The sequence below is a fragment of the Manis javanica genome, chromosome 14 (assembly GCF_040802235.1).
Source record: "Manis javanica isolate MJ-LG chromosome 14, MJ_LKY, whole genome shotgun sequence".
Lineage (NCBI taxonomy): Eukaryota > Metazoa > Chordata > Mammalia > Pholidota > Manidae > Manis > Manis javanica.
This window is the reverse complement of record NC_133169.1, coordinates 6,807,053-6,828,172: the sequence shown is the minus strand read 5'-3', so window position 1 is coordinate 6,828,172 and position 21,120 is coordinate 6,807,053. Positions and strand designations below refer to the sequence as shown.

The window sequence follows — 21,120 nt, the reverse complement described above, 5'->3', positions numbered from 1 at the left end:
CTGTTCCTAGAAACACTGGCCGCAGACGCCTGGCTTCTGGCACCTGTATCCTCTTGGCACCATTGGAATCAACAAGTCCTCGACCTATGGTTACAGGGAACCTTCATTGATTTCCAACCTGAAGAAGTCCACATCTACTCGTCCTTACTGTGGGGAGTCCTATCAACCATTTCCTCCCAATCCTCAAGCCCTCACTCCCTTCTCCGCCCCCGTTCAGCAGGAAGCAGTCAGAGAGAAAGCAACGTCCACAATCCCATAGAGGAGAAAGGGGGGAATGAAAGGCCCCCACCAGTAAGATGGTGAACTTACGGCTTCTCTTCCGGGTCCTCCGTCCCCGAAGGCACCACCTGAAGCCCAATCACCTCTCGCCCCCCTCCCAATCCCAGCACCTAGCCAATAGCCACCAGCCCTGTAGAAGTAACACCACAATCACCCCATGCCCCTTCCTATATAACCCAGCACCTTTCCCTAATAAAGCGGAATTCTCCAGTGAATTGCTGCTGTGTGTGGCTCCTTCCTTTCAATTTCATTTATTTGTGGAATATAAAAACAAAGCAAAACAGAAGAAACAAAATAGCAGTGAACTCATAGACACTGAGAAGTGACTAGTGGTCACCAAGTGGGAGGATTTGGAGTGGGTACAGGGAGAGGGTGAAAGGGATAAAGGGGCCCAGTAAGTTGCAATCACAATATAAGGTGGTCACAAGGACAGTGGCACAGCATGGAGAATACAGTCGATAATTCTGTAACATCTTCCTGCATTGATAGATAGTAACCGTACTAGAGAGGATTTATTATTAAGGATAACTGTTGAACCACTGTGTTGTATATTTGAAACCAACATAAGATTGTATATCAACAATACTTCACTAAAAAAAAAAAAAATTCAGGGCCTGAGATCCTCTACCCCCAGTACCCCTTCTGCTTATTTTCATTTGGCTTGCACACAAATGCCACGCGGTGATAATGCTGGTGACAGCCAACACATCAGCTCCTCGGTTATCTCAACTTATTCAGATTTGGGACTTATATACTGACTCATCCACCATTTATTGATTGGCACATATGCAAGACCCTGGGCAGTTCAAGGAACACAAGCTCCTGGCTCTCAAACTCCTTAATATCAGTCCAAGAGCTATAGATAATAGGTTTATTACTGAAACTTGTGTTGGGGAGGGACATTTTTCCTCTACCCTTCAAGGTTCTTCTAGCTGGTCTAAGAATAAATTTGGCATGAGACAAATTAAACAGGAGAAAATCAAACAAAAGTGCAATAACATGTCACCTCCTGATACCCAGAAGATATATAGGAGGGAGACACCCAGAGAGCAAAGCAACTCCCTAAAATGGCCAAAGCCATTATCTTAAATACCATCTTCAGCTAAAGACAGAAGAGGATTTGGGGGGTGGGGAGACAATTATGGGAGGTTACCAGGAAAAAAGCACAGTAAACACAGGTAAGGTTGTTACAGCTTTAAATCATTGGCTTCTCCATTGACAGAAGTTTCTAGAGGTTTAGTCATCCCCCTCTTCCTGTTATAGCAAGGAGACACCTTCCCAAGTGGGAATTTCCCTTATACTTGTAAGTATCTCTTACAAAAGGGTAACTGCTACGTGGTTCTTAGTTTCTCTTACCTTCACTATTTCTTAAAAATAACCAGATTGGAATATTCAATGTGCCAAAAATGCACGTCTTAGGGTGGCAAAATTTGCTCCCCTACAATTGCATTATTATTTATGCATAGTTTTAAGAACTAGAAACTGGATTTAAGTGTTGCTCTAAAATGACCTAGTTGGGGATAGGTATCCGGGCCCTCCTCTCCCATTACTTCTTGAAATCCTTCGTGGTTTTCTATTCACTCCTTTCTTTCACGCGCTCGGTCGGTTTAGCCCTTATTCTTGTCCCACTTCGGAGTTCCTGTCTCCCCAAGGACGTTATGGACCTGGACCAAAGGAATCTTAAAGTCCACATTAAACAATAAATGGGCTTAGCTGTTAAAACTTCAACTAGGAATAAAATACTAATTGCCAGGCCATCGCCTGTTTTTGTGCAGCCTGAGATCTGAAAATGGTTTTCTCGTTTCTGATGATTAACTAAAAATCAGAAGTTAATTATTTCCTGACATGTTAAAATTCTGAAATTCACATGTCAGTGTCCGTAAATGAAATTCCATTGGAACACAGCCGTGCTTATTGTCTATTCTCGCTATAACTGCAAAGCTGTGTAGAGTTTGTATGGCCCACAAAGCTTAAAATAATTTATTCTCTGGAATTATCTTTGACCTCACCAAGTAGACACCCTCCCAAGTTGAAAAATAAAATAAAATTCATGGACAAGAAGTTATTGCCGAAATTAAATGGTGGCAGACATGTCCAAGGAATACTATGGAGATTTAATCCCTTTATGAATCCTGAGACAGATGAGTGTGGGGGATGGAAACTTAGTGGACAACAGAACAATACTGAGTGGGGTGATTATCACGAAACACTATCATCATGTTAGAAGCCTTCAAATGAGTATAAACAATGGCTGTGTTTGTAAGTTAGAAAGATAGACATGAACCACTGGGGAACGGGAAGAAAAGGTTCAAGGAAAAAACCGCCCAGTTAGTGGGTCCCACTTGAAGACAACAAAGGCTTTGCGGGGAGACAACTTCCTTGCCAACCAGGTCCCAACGCAGGCACAATGGAACAAAACTTTAAGAACCACCCAAACCACCCTCATCATAATCTCACTAAAATAACGTAGGGGTTTTGCTTCCCACCATGGGCTTTCCTGTGTGCATTTTGGGAAAAGTGTGTACCAAGAGGAATGGGTGCCTTGACTCGAGCTGTCAATCAAATGACCTCACCCTGTCAATCAAACATGCACCTCCCCTAAAAGTTCGGAGGCCTTTGTCTACCTTGCCTCTGGCCCACTCCTCCCTTGGAGTGGATTCAGAAAGAACTTTCGCTCTGCCTTTCAATTCATTTCAGCGGGGACAAGGACCGAGAACAACCTGTAACGTGCTCACCAGGGAAACCAGTCACCTCCACATGTCCCCTCTCCACAGCACCTGTTTTACTGCGATATAAATTGGGTCATGTACATTTCCTTAGTGAACTTTTTTGTTAAATTAACTTTTGTAATAGTAAAAAAAAATTAGTTTCTATTTACTGTTAAGTTTGCCAACTTCCGGCCTAAAATATCCAGTTTGAAAGCATCCACCGACGGCTCTTATTTACAGATTTTGCCTTGTTTACTTGGTTGGGGAGGAAAATTTTTGCTCTGTCCTTTAAGGTTCTTCTGACCAATCTAAGAATCAAAGTGATGTGAGACAGATTAATAGGACAAAAATCAAACAAAAGCTTGATACCATGTCTACCTCCAGTGTACATGGGAGAGACCCAGGAAAACTGAGTAACTCCTTAAAATGACCAAAGTCATCACCTTAAATATCATCTTCAACTAATGACAAAAGACGCTGGGAGTCACAGAAAACACGGGTAAGGTTGTAAGGCAGACCTGCTGTTGCCTCTCCAGTTTCTAAAGACTAAGTTCTCCTCTCCTTTCTGGTTCAATGACGAAGACACCCTCACAGATTTCCCTTATAAATGTAAATGTTTCTTACAAAAGGATAACTTCAACTCTCAAAGCGTCACCTGTGTCTGCTGTTTCTTAAAAATAACTAGCTTAAAACTATCAGTACATCACAAAGGCATATCTTGGGGTGTCAAATTTGCTCCCCTTCCATTTCTAAAAACTTCATAGGTGGGTATTTACCACCATTTTTCAGATGGCGAAATTGAGACTGAGAGAGGCAACTTTGCCAATGTCACAGAAGAGGCTGGAATCAAACCAGGTCTGCCTGGATCCAAAACTGGTATTCTTTCCCCTGTACAAACACCTCTCTTTAAAGCTCAGAAGGGCACATCGTCATTGTGACCAGCCTTCTTTAGACATCCATCCTTTGGTTCTAATCTCTCCCTTGAGCCGTCCATATCATAATCTTCAAGTATCTATGGACTATAATTTTGTCTGAGTCTGATTCTCCAGGCTTGACAATGATTCATTTACAGGGTTCTATAGGTAGCTTTAAGTCCCTTAACCATCCAGAGCATTTGCTATGAACACATTCCAGTTTGTCTATAATCATCTTTAAGTGTGGCCCCTAAAACACAACTTGATACTGGTGTAGCACCATCAGTAGAGTGCCTCTCTAGTGCTAGATACTCATCTTCTAACTGTACAAGACAAGCTGACATTTTGGACCCAAAGGCATAATATTAACACTTAATTACTATTGAATTTCACTGTTCAATTCTGCAAGCGGAAGTTGCTGTTCCAGCTCCCTGCCACCCCCAAATACAACGTAACGTGCCTCTCAGGTGGGTCACTGGCAAAAAGCAGTGAGGGTTCTCCTTCATTCCAGAAGGTGGCACTCTCAGGCCCTCCATTTTCTGAAGAGCTTCCTATTTCATTCTGTCCTGTAAACCTGCTGGGACGGCACTCAACCTTCTCTCAGCTGTCTTGAGTCCCCAGATCTACCACTAGCCTAATACTGGTTGTGTGAATCTGGGCAAGTTGCTTAGCATTTCTGTGCCTCTTTCCCCTACCTGTGAAACAGAGATAGTAAAAATATCTAGTAAATAAGTTAGTGAATGATAATAATCATTGTACGGGTTGCTCCCCAAAAAAGAAAAGTTCCACTTCACATTAGATTTTTGCAGCAAGTACCAAAGGGATAATAAATTGGAGGAGCTTGAGAATTACAGGCTTATTTCTTTAAACATAAGCTGTACTCTTCCTTCACTACACTGTCCCCTTGCTCAGGAATGGCCTAGCCCCATTTCCCTCCCCTTGCCCCTTCTCTGGTCTTGGTCTGAACATCCTGTTAAGACAGGGACCACACACACATCCTGAACACTCCCTCACTCCAGCCCTGATCACAGTGGGTTCAGGTCTCAGGACACACCAATCTCCAGGAAAGGGCCCCTTTCCCCACCCTCCAGACCTCCCTTTATCAGAGGAAATGTCTATTTGAGTCATTCTCATTGAAGCACAGGTCACAATAAGTGAAATGAATATGTAACTACCAGGCTGTGTGGAAGAATATCCCTGGTAACAGGAAGGCTTTGAATGTCCAAGTCACTCAAGGAGTCCCAATTCTTACCATGTAAAATTTCAGGACTTAAACAAACTCAATGTGAAAAATAAACATTTATTACAAAAAGTGTTATTGACATTTAAAAATGAAAGCAAACAAAAGTGTTTCCCAACTCAAAGGGGCCGTTACGCCGGAGCGCTAAATTCCAAGGCTGTAGTAACTGACTCACACTCATCACCAGTGACCCAGGGGGTGGGGGGCCATTCACCTCAGACTTCCAGGAGCAGTGATCCCTTCTGTGTCCCTGTGGCCTTTGCTCCACATCCCTCCCAACCGTGATACAAAACATACTTTAAAAATCTTCTTCTTACTGAACCATTTCATAATCTTTTATTATGCAATTAGATTTACTTTTCATCTGGAAAATTTTAAACTTAACTATAGTTTGTTTTTTGTTTTTCCTTTTGGATCCTTGACAGAAAACTCGTTTCTGTTAGGGATTTCTACATCAGGGAATAGAATACGGCAAAGTGACGCTTAGCATCCCCCAAAGAAGCAAAACCACTCGTTCGCCCTCTTGGTTATTAATAGCCTGAGGGACTGTGGTAGATGGGAAATAAATTTAAGGGTCAGGTGTTCAAATGAGAAGAGGAAGGCAGGGACAGGCAGGCCCACGGGGCTTACACCTATGCTCACTCCCACCTGGTCTCAGATGGTCTTTTTCTTAGACATCTGTCCCACCAAATAAAGTAGTTACTAATTTAAACTACTACAAAGTGGTTCTCCAAATGGTTTGGGAAATCCTCCTGCCTCAGGCTCTGGAGCAGTTTTTCCTGCAGCCTTAAAGAAGTCTATTAGTGCATCTGGGGGGCAGAGGTGGCAGGAGGCGAGGAGGACTTTCTCCTCATGCTCAGGGACCCAGACCAGTGGCACCCCAGAGCTCACACCTGCTTTGCCCAGGGCACCTCCTCCGGCAGAGGAAGGCAGCCACAAGAGGGCTCTGGCACGAGCGCCTAATGTTCAGAAGCTCCACCTGAGACAGGAACCAGGAAGGGAGGGACAGGGAGCTGGGGACCAGCCCAGGTTGCTGGCAAGCAGGGTGTCAGGCATTTTCCTGTTTGTACAAAGGGGCCCAGGCACCTCATCTCCCCCACTCCTCACAATAAGCTCTGACAAACCAAGTTTTTATTTCCAGCAACATCCATACACACAAACACAATCTCACCAAACAGCTAAGCTCTCCAACACACACTCGATATCAGCAGAGCTAAGACCACACAGCACGCACACAAAGCTCAGCCACGAGCGGCCTGTTACAGGCACCGGACAGCCCTGCAGGCACAGCTGGCAAGAGCCCTTCCAGGGGTTCCGACCAAGGAAAGGGTGACGGCTTGACTACCAGCTCCGGCTTTGTTTCCTTTCCATCAGTGGTTTTGAAACTCCCCCGCCCTGCATCCCGACGGCTCACTCTCCACACAAAGCTCCTGCTTTTCCTTCACACCAGCTGGTGTCAGTCCGCTTGAGCTCAGGAGGAAAACTGCAGGAGGACCCTGGAACTTCACGCAGGAGACAGAAGAAAGTAGGCAGCACATGCAAAACACACTTGATGTCGTCACCAAACGACTTCAGTTGCTCCGGTCTCCAGTCCCCACGCTAGAACACCTGGTTCTGGTCCTCAGTACGGGAGGGGCCCGGGAACTACGCTCAAGAACCCTGTTGAAGGGCCACTATACATGGGGGGCGCGGGGGGGTAGTGAGGTCAACAGTCACTCGGGGCTCCTGCCTGACCCACCCCCCTTCCCGGGATGGGGAACGAAAGCTTTAAACATGTCCCAGGCCACTCGGCAGTGGCAGGAAAGGGAGGGGGAGGGGGAGGAAGAGGAAGGGGCATACACAACTGATATTATTAAAAAACACATCCTAACTAAGAGAAAGGTGGGGGTCCCTGTGGGGGGCGAGATGCACAGGCATCCTGTGAAACAGGTGTCAGGGGCCGGAGTCTGGTAGCACCCGAGTACGGCGAGCAGAGGACGGGAGCCGAGCTGGACCGGCCTCACACCAGGAACGAGGAGGTCTGCCTGAACTCCCCCTGTGGAAACAGCACGTCCAGTCACCTCTCTTCAGGCCTCTCCCGCTGACAACCCCTGACCCACAAACACAGGCCAAAGGAAAGCCCCTCCCTCTCCCACGGCAGGTATACTCACTGCGCTCCGGGCAGCGGGCTGGCTGTAAATCACCTTCTTACTCGAGGTCCTGCAGACAAACCAAGATGGAGACGCTCAGTTCCCAAGTCCCTCCCCTAACCTTGGCTTGCCAGCTTTGGAGCCAGAACTGAGAACGTCACAGGAGCGAAGCATTCTCAGCAGGGAGGGGTGGACAGAGGGAGAAAGGGAAGCACAGGCCACAGCGGACAGGGGCAGAAAGCAGGCGTCTTCCCTACCAGCCTGGTGGCCTCCACCTCCAACCCCTTCCCCTGGGTCCATCTCAGCTTCCAACCACACGCATCCCTGTGTTCAGCCTCAGAGAGTGCCAGGACAGCACCTCACTCACCCTTTCTTTGCTCCTGAAAGAGAAGAAGTGGTACTATGAGTGTCACCAGGAAAGATGACAGCGTGGCGCAGGAGGACAGGGGACTAGTAGGTGGCCCAGAGCCACAGGTAACTAGTGCTCCCTGGGTGCCAGTCCTGCACACATGGGCTCAGGGTCAGCACTCACGGGGCACCCGAGAACCGGGGCCTGAATCGGGGAGGGTACAGAGGAGAGCCTTTGAGGGCAAACACTTACTGTCAAAGTAGCCCCGGCTATAGGCGAACCAGACGCCAAAAATCAGCAATCCAAGGAGAATGAGCGTCACCAGGACAGCTGCCACGATGCCCCCCACGTTCATCTCCGCTACGAGGCACAAATGGGAGGCCTGTCACCCGAATGCTCTCACAGTACTGGCAAGCCCGCCAAGGCCAGGGCCACGGTCCCCACCCCAGGCCTGAGCCCCAGCCCCTGCCCTCTGCGCTCACCAGCTTCCATGCGCACAGCGTCTGACCTCACGGGTGTCCCATACCCATTCTGAGCCTGACAAGTGTACTCGCCAGTATCGAAGGTAGACACGGGATCAAAGACCTGGAGGAAACAAATTGGCTTCCTGCTTGAAGAGGCCAAGCGCCCAGCCTTCTGTCTTCTTGCCCCAGGGCCAGGTTCACCTGGCTGCTTGCTCTTCCTCCCCACCTCCAGGGCTTCCAGAACGGTGCCCTGCCCCACACCCTTCACCCCCATGCCATTCATACCAGCTCCCCTGTCTTGTGGTTCAGGCTGTAGGAAGAGTTGCTGAAGGCACGGTTGCTCTTGGGCTCCGTGGGCATTGGCACCCCGTCCTTGAACCAGTAGTACTCAGAGGGCGGGGACCCGTCCTTCTCTGAACAGGTCAGCACGGTCCGGGACCCGATGGTGGCAGAGGGGGGAACGCTCACGGCAGGCTTGGATGGAGGAACTGGGAAGGGAGAGAAGGTGCTGGTCATGAGGGCAGAGAGGGCACTGAGAGGCTCCCACCCCGCCCATTGGCGCCAGGCCCCGTCCTTTACCATGCCCTCGTTTCCCCCAGCCAGGGGCTCGCCCGGCTCTGGCAGTACTGTGACCCCGAATCCCCACACCACGAGCATTCTCCCCAACAAGATCCGAAGCTCAGCAGAGCCTGCTAAGGGTTCAGGGAAGCAACTGATTCCCAGCCCACACGGGAGACACGCGGCATGTACCAAGCACGATGAGCTGGACGGTGACCTCCCCATAGGTGTTGCCGCCTTCGTCAGAGACCATACAAGTGTACATGCCCGTGTCCTTCCGAGTCACTGAATGGAAGGTGATGCCACTGGGCGAGAAGGTAACTCGGTCCTCATAGGAAGCTACCAAGAGAAAGACCGGGGCGGAGTGAGCTGCAGCGCTGGAGGGAAGGCCATGGGGCTGGAGCCCCAGGGTGCGCCCCTCCCTGGATGCTCGGCCAGCCCTCCACGACCTGGGCAGGGACAGGAAGGAGAAGGCTCACCCGTGATCTTGTTGTGATAGCACACGAGGCTGGTGATGTCGCCTTGGGCAAACTTCCACTCCACGCGGGGAGAGGAGAAGCCGGAGTAGGAGCAGGACAGCTTGGCGGCTGCGGAGAGGATCAAAGTGAGCGGGAGGAAGGCACAGCCGGCAGTGGAGAGGGGGAAGTGGCCCCCACCCTGCCCGGGCTGCTGCTCCCCAGGGCCCCCGGGGTCCGCACTCGCCTCCCACCCCCGCCCACCCCCCCACAGCCCCTTCCAACTCACGCTTATTCTCAGCAACTCTGACTTCAGGTTCGGAAGTGTACACTGCACCCCTGCCTGCCGCCAGGGAGCCTGAGGAGGGGGGGGCATCAGGAGTGGTCAGAGGGATGCCGTGGAGGAGGAGGCGCAGCCCCAGCTGGAGGGGCAGCCAAGGCTGGGACTTCCCAGAAGCTTCTCCACGCTGAGACCCAACATGACGGCATCCAAGCAACTCAAGCTCCTCCCAGATCTCATGCCCTCACCTAAATATCTTCTTTAAAAGGTTTTTGCTACAACTGCAGACCAATACTTCTTTTATTAATGGAAATATTTCTTTCCAATGCAATGTCTTCATTTTTTCATTTTTCCTTCTGAAACTCCCAAAAATCTAATTAGATTCCCACTGCTCCTCCAAGAGCAGCTTCCCAAGTGACACTTCATGGTTAAGAGGCGGCTTCCCAACAAGTAATTGCAGCCACTTGTCAGACAATCCTGGCAAGAAGCCAGCAAAGCTGGAGGCAAGAGAGGAGAGGAGAGGGAGGGGCAATAATGAGGATAATAATAATACTCGACATTTGTAGGGCATTTTGTGCTTTTTGAAGTGTTTTCACATACACTGTACCATTTGATCCATGCAACAAGCAGGACAGATCAGCAGGACAAGTTATTATTACCCCAACATTACAGGAGAAACCCAGACAACCAGAAGCAGAGAAACGTGCCTACGACCACACAGCTGGTTCTGAGATGGAGTCAGACCAGAACTGGGCTCCGGTCACCTCATTAGAATCTCTTCCTGCCCCATGGAAAGAAAGGAAAAGCTGTGTGTGGAGAGAGGAGGCGAGAAGAGACCAGGCTAATTAAATTACATGGTGGGAAGAAGGGAGCAGGGTTCAGGGGGGGCCCAAACATTCCAAAATGGGCAGCAGTGACAGGACTCCAGGGGAGGGGACGATGGCAACAAACCCGCACCTAGAGCACCACACCCGCCCGCGTGTTCAAAGCGTGAACCCACGAAAACCGTATTTAGGCTTCAAGTCAGATGCTGCCTTTGACAGATGGTAACTTTCCTTTAATCACTCACTTAACTGAACAGGGTCTCTTGACCTCTGAGGCTTCCTTTTCTCACGGAACAGGAAGGGCTTGAACTGGATGTTCTTCTAAAGTGCTTTAGGTTCTTTTCTGCGTGTAGCATTAAGGTTTAGAGAGCAACGTGACATATATTTCAATCTGGTAAAACAATACTTACTGTGAACTAGTCCAGATAAATAGTCTCTCCCCAATTTTACAGGTGAGAAAATTAGGTGTCTTAAAGGCTGGTTAAATGGCTGGCTAATTTTCACCGCTAGGAAATGGCAGAGCTGAGATCGGCATGCTCCTTTTTTTCCTTATTTTACCATACTTTTGTAAACCAGGCTGTTTCTCAGAAAGTCATGGTTTTAACAAAAGCAAACTATGTAATAAAATAGCAGTCTTTAAAAGTCAGTTCCATTTGATCTATAAATTATTTCCAATATTACCTTGTATCTGTGTATTTGGCATGACATTTTAATAATCTATAATCAAATGTAGTAACAGACACAGAAATTAAATCGGGTAGCCTTTACTGAATTGAAAATTGAGGACATGAAAGACTCTTACTCAGCTCCCATCAAGAATGCTGACAATGCAACACTCTGATTTTTGCCTAAGCCGGCCTCCTCTGCTCTGGTCTTGCAGACTTCGTTTTTGTTTTTGTTTTAAGATTCTCAACTTTTACCATTTGCTACCTGTGATGCTCCCAGATGTCTCCTCAGGGATGAAGGACTTGCCCCAGCTGTGGGGCCTGCTGCCGGAAGGCCCTCGGCCCCCAGCCCTTCTTGAGGATTGGCCAGCACACTGCCCTGCCCAGGGCCACACCTCCTACCAGGGGCAGGGGCAGCCAGCAGCCAGTGCTTGCCCAGGAATGAGAGGAGGAGGGAAGTACAACGCCCCAGCCCCAGCCCCCAACTCAGGACGACACTGAAGACTATTCCTGCGTCCGAAGCTCCCTGTGGACTAGGCGAGGCCCCACTGGGCCTACAACCAGCCTACTTCTCCCTCTGCCCAGTCCTGCTTCCTTCCCCTCTGTTCCATGGGGTGGATCCCAAGAGCGCTCCCTAATAAACGTGCTGGTACAGTACTTGACATCTCAGAGTCAGCTTCCCGAGGACCCAGCCTATGATGCCACCCCAATAAAGAAGAACTTCTAATTAAACTAAACACTAGCCTTTGAAATAAAGGACCACCAGAATAAAATAAAATAAAAATCACAGCATAGGGATTTGAGCTAAAGTTCTTCTGCGTCCTCTCACATCACTAAAACACTCAGGAATCATACCACATCCATACACAAACATTACTGGGCTCCAGGCAGCTTCCCTTTCCTATCAGCCATGACTGCCCTTCACCTCAATGCCTTCCCACCTCCCTGCAAAGCAGGCCTGCTCATGACTGCCCAGGGCCCGACTGCAGTACTCAGAACTTGACAGTGACTGCACATCACACCCCGGGTCAGGTCCAGCCTCACCATCATGCCCTTCCCCGTCTCCAGAGCACACCTTAGCCATCCTGGCCCCGACGCCCTTCTCATTCCTCAGCAAGCCTCTGGAACCAGACTGCCTTTATGTAAATGCCAGCTCTGTTATTTACTAGGCGGTGCGACCCAGGCAAGCCATGTAGCCCATCAGAACCGCAGTTTGCCCACCTGTAAAACGGGGCTAATAGCAGGTTCTGCATCAAAGGGTGGCTGTTGAGAGTTAAACAAGCTAATTCAAGTAAAACAATGTCTGACCAACAGGAAGCACCAAATAAACATTATTTCTTATTATTATCATCATCCGCCCATACATCCTTCTGTACACACTTCTTTTTCTGACTACAATTTTTTTCTTCAATAAGACATATAATTAAATATAAATACTATCTGAAAAATGTTTATAGTCCAGCCCACCAAACCATCTCTTCTCTCTCACTGTAGCTGCCTTGGAAAGGCTGAGACCCTCATGGATGGATGCAGAGCTGAGGGCTTCCCCTCACCATATCCCATTTACATTAGGACACCCACGGTCTCCTTGCCCGTTGTCCTATCTTATATTTTCCCTTGCCGCACCGTGGCCCCCCTCTTATGCCCGTAGCCTCAGATGGATACACATACAAATGTCCTACCAATGCCCATGATAAACCGACACAAAAGGAAATTTCATTTCCCATGTGGTCTTTAATTTACTCTAAATTTACAACAGAAACGTCACTAAGTCAAAGGCATGGATACTGATTTGCGGACGCTCACTTAATCTCGCACCCCTCTAGCTGGAATCCTCCCCTCCTCCCTCTCGGAATTTCCTACCATAGGCCACACACAGTTTCCGGCCCAGCACACCGGTCACCACTCAGCCTAGAGCAGTATGTCTTTGGCTCTAACCTCGGAATTAAAATGACTTCTGCCAAGGTCGCCAATCATGGTATTCCTCAATTCTAAGGTGCCCTGATTATAAAGTACAACACTGACATAATAATAGCTTCTTGGGGAAAAAAATTACAATATAATTTACATAGGCCATAAGTCACATCCCAAATTCCAAAGCATTAATGTAGTGTTAGAATTAGGATACCCAGTATTTTCTTTTTCAGTTACCTCTGTGACCTCTGTAAGACCTCGGACCCTGCTATCAAACTTCTTCCTCAGATATCACTCCGCCCCCCTGGTTTGTGTGCACAGCCCCTCGGGTCCGCCCCCGTCTCTGAGTTTTGTCTTATTCTCCTTGAACTTTGCTTCCTCCGTCCATTCCTTAGTATTAGTGACCCCCCAGCATTCCATCCGCGGCCTTTTCTCCTCTCCATATTCTCTCTAGGAAATCCCAAGCACAGACCAAAAATTGATCTACATCCAAGTAGGGTCAGTTCCAGCGGCCACCTCTCCGCTGAGCTTCAAACTGGCAGATGGGGCACACCCAAATGAAGGAGGAAAAAAAACCCAATCTTTAAAAAATGGTAATACTAGCAAAAATTGGTTTTTTTTTTAACTATTCAATTCTCAGAAAAAAACAAGCGCTGTAATAATCTTTTTTAAAACTTAGGTCCGTAACTTGAAAATCAGGTTTTTTAACAAATTTGCCTCCTAGTTTTAAAATGGAATTAAAGTTCTCTGCATATTGGAAATTTCCACCTGCCATTCTACAAAAGGGACTGGACTGCTACACCCCGGCTTCAGTGCGTCTGTAGGTGCCAACATGCACAATAGCACAGGCTGGCTCCCTGCATCCAGGGATAGTAGGCAGAGCCCAAAGCATTAGAAGTCAGGATGTTTCTAATGCAAGGTCTAAAATAGCAGCAGTGAGGGAAAGATGTGAACCCACGAACCATACCCTCACTGTCTTCATAGCTGCAAAAGCTACAAAGAGACTCCAAGTAGGCCCAGGTCCCCTGAAAAAGGGACCCCTACCTACAGCACTGCTCTTTTTTGCAAAGGTCATCTTCGAACGGTTTACGGTTGTTACAGACTGAATTCTGTCCCCTCAATGTCCCTATGTGGAAGCCCTAATGCGCTGTGCCTCAAGATGTGATTCTTTGGAGACAGGGCCTTTACCAAGGTAGGCAAGTTAAAATGAGGCCCTTAGGACCTGCCCTTATCCAATCTGACTGGTGTCCTTATACAAAGAGACACCAAGGCACAGAGGCCACAACCGTGCGAAGAGGCAGGAAGTTGGTAGCCATCTGCAAGCCAAGGAGAGAAGCTTCAGGAAAACAAGCCAACCAGCACAGTGACCTCCAGAACTGTGAGAAAATAAACTGCAGTCTGTGGCGTTTCGTTAGAGCACCCTAAGCAGACTGATACAAAGGTCTAAGCCGGGGCTCAGCAGTGGACATCCTGGTTGAATCCCCAGTGACTGCAGCCTTAACTTTAGTAAGTATGGTGACATTGTTGCACAATAAAAAGATCAACATTCTGCACAGCAAATAACAGTACTTGTCTCACAGGGTTTTTGCAGAGACTTTCTATGAAATAATGCATATAGGACACCAACCCTAATAGGAGGGCTTGGGTGTCATTTCTTCCATGACTCCACTGGTTGAGGCCCTTACAAAACCTTGCCCAGATTCCACAGGAAGGCCTTAGACTCTCCTTCAGCCTCCTTCATCAACAAATGGGAGAAGATATTTGCAAATCATGTACCTGATAAGAGGTTAATGTCCAAAGTATATCAAGAACTCATACAACTCAACAGTAAAAAAACCCAGTCTGCTTAAAAAGCAAGCATAGACATTTTCCCATAGAAGACATACAGACGGCCACCAGGCACATGAAAAGATGCTCAATATCACTAATCATCAGAGAGATGCAACCAAAACCACAATGAGATAGGCAGGGGAAGAGAAGGTGAGTTAGGCAAAGACTTGGGGAGGTGGTGCTTCAGGCATTATTATCTAAATCAATCTCTGCAGGTTTCCACACAGGTCAGAAGAGAGCTGGTGGTGTGTACGCCTGTAAGACTGAGGATATAATTCCTGAAAATCACTATGGGTCTGAATAATAAAACTCTGGCAAATTGGATTTTCCAAAATGGACATACCCATCGACATAGTTATCTCACCCCCACCCCACACCCCTTTCTTACATTGTGACTGAAGGAGTCAGAATTCCTTCCTCTTCAATCTGGGCAAGGTTTTGCGAGGGCCTCAACCAATGGAGTAATGGAAGAAATGACACATGAGCCCTCCCATTAGGGTTGGTGCTTTATATGAATTATTTCATTAGAAATTCTCTGCAAAAACCCTGTGAGACAAGTACTACTGTTATTGTCCCGTTTTATAGATGAGAACACTGAGGCTTAGACCAGTTGCCCAAAATCACACAGCCACAAACAGCAAGGTGGGAGCCTTCACCCTAGTCTGCCTATTTCAAGACTCCAAAACTACGATGCTACGTAAGGATTTCCACTGCAGAAGCAAGGAAAACCTATCCATCCTTCAAGACCCTGTTTAAATGTCTCTTGATCCATGCCTTCCCCCTGTTAAAATCAATCTCTCCCCAACTTCCAGGAATACAGCCTAAGAAAATAATGAAAGGTAAGCTTAAAGACACTGTGTACAAGAACGATTTAATGTTATTTAGTACAGCAAAGAAAAAGAAAACAACCTAAATGCCCAATAAAAGGTGAACAGTTAAGTAAATTACACTTATAGCCATACAGGTGAACACTACAGAACTCATTTTAAGTGTATTCTGCTTATATATATGTGATATATATACATATATCACATTTATTCAAAGAGGAAAGACTAGAATGAAATACCAACAATGAATATTTATTTCCAGATAATAGGTTTACAAGTGACTTTTTTCTATATTGCCCTGTGTTTTCAATTTCTCTACATAGGGCATGTATCACTTCTTAATAAAAAAATTTATCTTTTTTAAAAAGTAACTCTTTCCTCTTGTATGTTCCCAAAACATTCTGTACTTTGATGGCAGCTCCTGGTACACTCTGCTCTGTATTCTACTTAGTTGATATAAGTCTGTAGTTTTCCTGGGAACAGAGAAACCAACTTAGGTTTTTGCATCCACCCCAGCCCCTAACATTGCGACGGCGCTTTCCTAGAGAAGGTGCTCTGTGAAAGCAATGCTGTGATGAGAAGACAGGTGGTCACAGGGGTTCACGGAAGGCAAAGGCGTCCAGACACTTAACAGAACCCGTCAGCAAACAGCCACCCCTCGTACATATAGGTCGAACCCACCACAACAGAAAAGCTACCTCCTTCCCCTGCTTTTATTAAAAGGTCTTTCTTTTCTCTATGAATCCTGTTAATTTGAATTTTCCTCAAGTTGCTTTCTTGCCATGAGTTTGACTTCATTTTTTTTTAAAGGAAGGAACAGGAGGGAAGCCAGCCAACCAGCCAGTCTCTCTGGTTTTCTCTAAGAATGCATCCAGAAACATCCCCTCTAGGCATACGAGCCTCCTAGGACCCACGGCTCTCAGCTGCAAGGGGCCTGGAGCAGCGGACAGGGCCTCTGAAAGCCACCAGCTGCAGCGCGCTCACCACTCACCTACCAGGCTGTTGTGACCAGTGCTCTCTTGAGCGTCCCTCAGAGCTTCTTGATAGCAGGTTGTAGCCCTGGGGGAAGGTGCCATTTTACCTTACACAGGTGCTATTCATTTTTTTATCCCTAATTCCCAGTACACTGCTCAGAACGCAGTAAACACCAATGTCTACTGGATTAACAAATGAATGCAACGTTGCAATGCCGTGAGAACCTGGACCTAGGGCTTCCAGTCCCAGGTTTGCCCTTTCCTCCCCACCACTCACCCTGCAGACTGAACTTGTCCCTGGAGGTTGGGGTGGGGCAGATAAGGAATGCGTGGGCAAGAGGAAGCCTCTGTGAGTCAACAACAGGGTGGGTTCAGTCTCAACAGCCCCCCTTGGCTGCACTTTCAGTGACTCTGGTGGCCAGCACGCCCTCTCAGGAGGCAGCACAGGACAAGAGAGCTTTCACTCCGCCCCCTCCTGCCCTCGCTAGAATTTCCAGTTCTACCAGCTCCTCCCCTCCCCCACCCATCTCCCCATTACAAGGGATGGCTGGTGTGGCCCAGGGCTCGCCTCAGAGGCCTGGCATCACACTTCCAGCCAGCCAGCTGCTTCCGCCAGGCCTACCCCCACACTGTGAAACAAATGACACAGGCTGGACTTTAGACAGAAACCTCGCTTATCAGGGAGTCCCAGGCAGATGAACTCTTGAGTTTTCAATGCCTGGAAAAGCCCAGTGTCATCCACTCACATGGCTTCCCACAGCCCCTCACAACACTGAAACCTCTTCCACAATTACATCTGTCAATGGTCCTCCAGGTCTTTCCTGACCCTCTACAAAGAAGCAGGTCTGAGTTTACAAGTCCCCAGGGTCTCTCCTGCATGCTAACAGACGTGACAAACAAGCTCCATTATTTCCTACTCTATCCCATAAACTGTGTGTAGCTTTTCAATCTATCTCTGAGCAGAGGTGTCAGCCACTTCAGTGTCCACAGAACAGGGGCCCCTTGGCCAGCTGACATGTGTGTGTCGGGCAGGGGGATCCTAAGGACCAAGGCCACAGCACCTGTAATACCAGTATGAGAAGATCGCACCAGGGTATGTTAAGTGGAATAAACGAGATGCAAAACACATCAGAATTACATAATGTGCCTCTTTTTGTGTAAATAAAGGGAGACGAATAAATACATATTTATATATACTTGTATCTGTATAACAAAACACTGAAAAGATACCTAAGAAACTATGGGGAGGCACAGTATGAACAGAAACACAGTGGGAGTGAGACACTTAGTACCATTTTGATTCTTGAACCATGTCAATGTAGTAACCAGTTCAAATAAATAAACTTTTTAAATTACAGTAGTTCTACCCAAACCAAAACTAGGCTGGAGACCCCAGATAAGCCCAGATCACAAAGGAACTTGAGAGAAACAGCACGAAGTGAGTGTTCCTGAGCCAGGAGGTGAAGACTAAGGGGCGGAATTCCACTCACTACCACTCATTTCCTACTTCCAGCTGTGGCCGGCCACTAGTTTCTAGCTTCTGGTTTCTAGGGAACTGTTTTTCCTGGTAGTCAGTTCCACAGTGGGGGAAGGGAGGGCAGCGGGAGGGAAAGGAGAGAGTGGCTGACTCACCATCTACAGTTCAAGGTAAAGCCAGCAAAACTGAACTGCACAACTAGAGGGGCTTGAGTGGGAAACATTAGTAGGAAACACCAGGACTCAGACAGAACCAGACCCAGGATAGCAGTTCCTCCCTCCCGAAACGCTGCAGGGGCAGGCGGGGAAGTGGGGCGAAAGAGCAGGGTTCCAGCCTAGCTTCCCCTCTTCCCTGTGGTTATACCCAAAGTCATCTGACTCACACACCACTCCGCTTGAGCAGAAATGCCTCTCCAGCACTGGGAGATGGCTAGAAACTTTTCTAAGTTCAGGCTCTCTAGGGAGGACTAATATTCTTGTTCACTAGTTTTGCTTCTCCTAAGCCCAGTTCTCCCAGTCTAGCTTCCAATCCCAGCTCCAGGAGGCTCAGGCCTCCCTCTCCATTAGGTTCCCCAAGCTGGGATTGCACCTTGCTTGACTAGCTGATCGTATTTTGCCCTTTCTCCTCCCTCCCTGGTCACAGGGCCACACTGAGGAGCAGCCCTGGAGGGAGGGAGACCATGTGAGCATCCCGTATACCCCGCTGACAGGCAGACTAGACGCCCAAGGAGGAGCCTCCACTTTTTTACTCTTGCCATTTGGGACCTAGCAGGGTCTTTCCCTGCTTCCTCTGACCTACTCTAGTAGGGGCAGCAATCTTTCACACTCCCCAAATCCAAAAGGGGATAACAGCTGCCTAATAATAATCCCTTCATGTGTATGTAATGTAGCTATTATCCCAGCTGATCCTCAGGGCAAGTTTAGGACAAGTTTTATTACTGCTATTTACAGATGAACAGACTGAGCTACTTAGCGTACGCTAAGACCACAAATAAGGCAGAGAGACAAACTAGAAGCAGGTGGGGAAACCTGGCTCCCATTTCCACCTTCCTGCACTAAGCAAATCACTCTCCCCAGGTCTAGCCTGATTTACACGTGAAAAAGTCAGTCCCACCATCCCACACTTGTTAGGACACACTGTCAGGTTAAACTAAGGCAATATCATAGGCAATATCATCTCAGGCTCCCCCAGAAGCACCCTTGATTCCCTGAACAGACTAGAGGACATCCCCAAGCTCAGAATGGTGCTGTGACAATTCTTTCAGTGCCAGTATGTGAGTATTGTGGGATTATCACAATATAGAAAATTAAGGGGAGAGAAAAAAAAGGAAAGAGGAAAGGGGAGGACTTAGCTCTAGGAAGCTTTAAGCCTGACAAATACTGTCACAGTTAGTCACTGACTCAGAAGCGTCTAGGTGTGGGGGGAGAAAGTACTGGTTCAGTACAAGGGTTAGCAAAGTCTCTAGTACTGAGTACTACACCGAAACAAAACATGGCCGTGGGTGTCACTAGAAGTTACAAGAAACAGGAAGAATAGGTGAGGGGTAAGAAAAGAATGGAAACTGAAAAAGAGAAAATGGAGGAATCGAATGACAAGGATAATAAGTGAGAGAAGAAAGAATCTAGTGGGAAAGAAAAAATTGAAAAGATAAGATAGTGGACTCTGGGGCATATCCCAAGCTGATGCTTGCGATCAGGGTTCCTGTGCTATATGCAATGCCCGAGACGCTGGATCCTGGAGAGGAAAGGGGAGACGGGGGTCAGGAGGCTTTGGTTCCATTCCCAGGTCCTTTTGTCCACGTGGAAAAGTCATTTCCCCTCTTTGGACGTGTTTCCTTATCTGTACAATAGAGGATCAGACTTGCCTCTGGTCCAGTCCACCCCAGTGGTTTATATTTCCATGATAAAGGACAAAGGACTAGTCAACCCATCTGTCGAAGGGCAGGAAATCTGTTTCCACCCTTCAAAACTGAGCAAAATGAATTGCATTATAACCCCGATACTGATTTTAATGGTTCATGTCTTTTACACTTCCTAAAACATGCATCTTGAGGAAAAGGCAAAAATTCATACTGGTCACACACGGACACAAACTATCCACAGAATGACCCGCCCAGACACTCAAGAATAAGAGGGAGACACGTACAGGTGCTGACGCAGGCTGACTGGGCAAGGCAGACCCTATACTCAGCCTGGTACACCCCCCCCCCCCCCCACAGACGGAGGCATGCCTCAGCAAGCCGGCCCCAGTGTTCACAGGAAGGGCCTTTACAAAGGAAACAAAACCTCTCACACCGGCCAGGAGGAGGGCTGAGTGCTGGTTCTGAAATGCATCCAGCCAACCAACGGGCAGGTCCGCCCCCTGGGAATAGTAACTCGACAACAACATATATTAAGGACTCTCGAGGTAGTTATTCCAGAATGGAACTTTTGAGTGCTGTGCTCTAGGAAATACCAAATCTCAATTTTATTTCCTCTTCAGACTTGCACCTAGACACCAAACAGAGAGCAACCAGAGCAACCCAAAGACCCAAGGGAGCGCAAGAGACCCTTTCAGCAACAGGCAGGGCAAGAGGCTTCCACGCCAGCCCACCTCCATTAGATTTTTCTTGAGGGGCACAGCATCCAGCACACTCAGGGGGTGAGAGGCTCTCCTCTGGACTGTTCGCGGATGCTAGATGCGTGTTGGGGGGGCAGGACGGCTGCCAGGGGCGCATGGAGGAGGATGGCTGACTTGACGTACACGACGCTCCCGCCCGCTCTCACCAGTATGTGAGGATGGGGGACATGGAAGCAACCCCTTGGCGTTATTTTTGGAAGCTGTGCGGAAGGAGCAGGTCCCTCGCGGGGGGTGCCAGGAAGGGTCACACTTCACCGGTGTGGGGGAGGGGAGCTGGCCACTCCCCAGGCTGCGGGGAAGCGGGAACGGCGCCGAGGGCGGAGGACTAGGAGGGTGAAGCTGGCAGGTTTCTCAACCCCTCCCGTCCCGCGGGCAAGGGGCGTGGGGCGCACCTTCCTCCAACCTCCGACCCGACCTATCGTTCCTCCCGAACTCTGGGAACTTACACAAGACCACCGTTGTGAAGAGAGGCAACTGTTTCCTCCCGGCTTTCGCTTTTGTCCCCATCGTGACCAGGATACCAATGCGACAGCGGCCGCCGCAGACCCGGGAACAGACACGGTTTCGCCGACGGCAGCGCTGGGACTGAACTCGGGGCGCCAGGTTGAGCCCAG

The 21,120-nt window shown here is 48.3% G+C and overlaps 1 protein-coding gene and 1 pseudogene across 1 annotated transcript; one reads left to right on the top strand and one right to left on the bottom strand.

Annotated features, from left to right (window-relative positions):
• The window catches only part of LOC108407172 (heterogeneous nuclear ribonucleoprotein D-like pseudogene), a 20,552-nt pseudogene extending 13,327 nt beyond the window's left edge, over nt 1–7,225 (top strand).
• On the bottom strand, nt 5,182–21,120 carry F11R (F11 receptor). The gene is made up of 9 exons (XM_073221127.1): nt 20,953–21,120; nt 9,386–9,454; nt 9,121–9,228; nt 8,834–8,980; nt 8,369–8,571; nt 8,102–8,204; nt 7,872–7,979; nt 7,292–7,650; nt 5,182–7,176 (listed from the first exon to the last, which is right to left on the bottom strand). The coding sequence occupies exons 1-8, from the start codon at nt 21,011–21,013 to the stop codon at nt 7,634–7,636; spliced, it is 816 nt and encodes a 271-aa protein (XP_073077228.1). The 5' UTR covers nt 21,014–21,120; the 3' UTR covers nt 5,182–7,176; nt 7,292–7,633.

Excerpts from the sequence above, each read along its gene's own strand:
- F11R (XM_073221127.1), bottom strand. The coding sequence starts at position 21,013 with ATGGGGACAAAAGCGAAAGCCGGGAGGAAACAGTTGCCTCTCTTCACA. Across the intron at positions 9,455-20,952 it reads CTTCACAACGGTGGTCTTGT|GCTCCCTGGCGGCAGGCAGG; the intron begins GTAAGTTCCCAG and ends CCCCCTCCTCAG. Across the intron at positions 9,229-9,385 it reads CAGAGTTGCTGAGAATAAGC|CCGCCAAGCTGTCCTGCTCC; the intron begins GTGAGTTGGAAG and ends TCCTCTCCGCAG.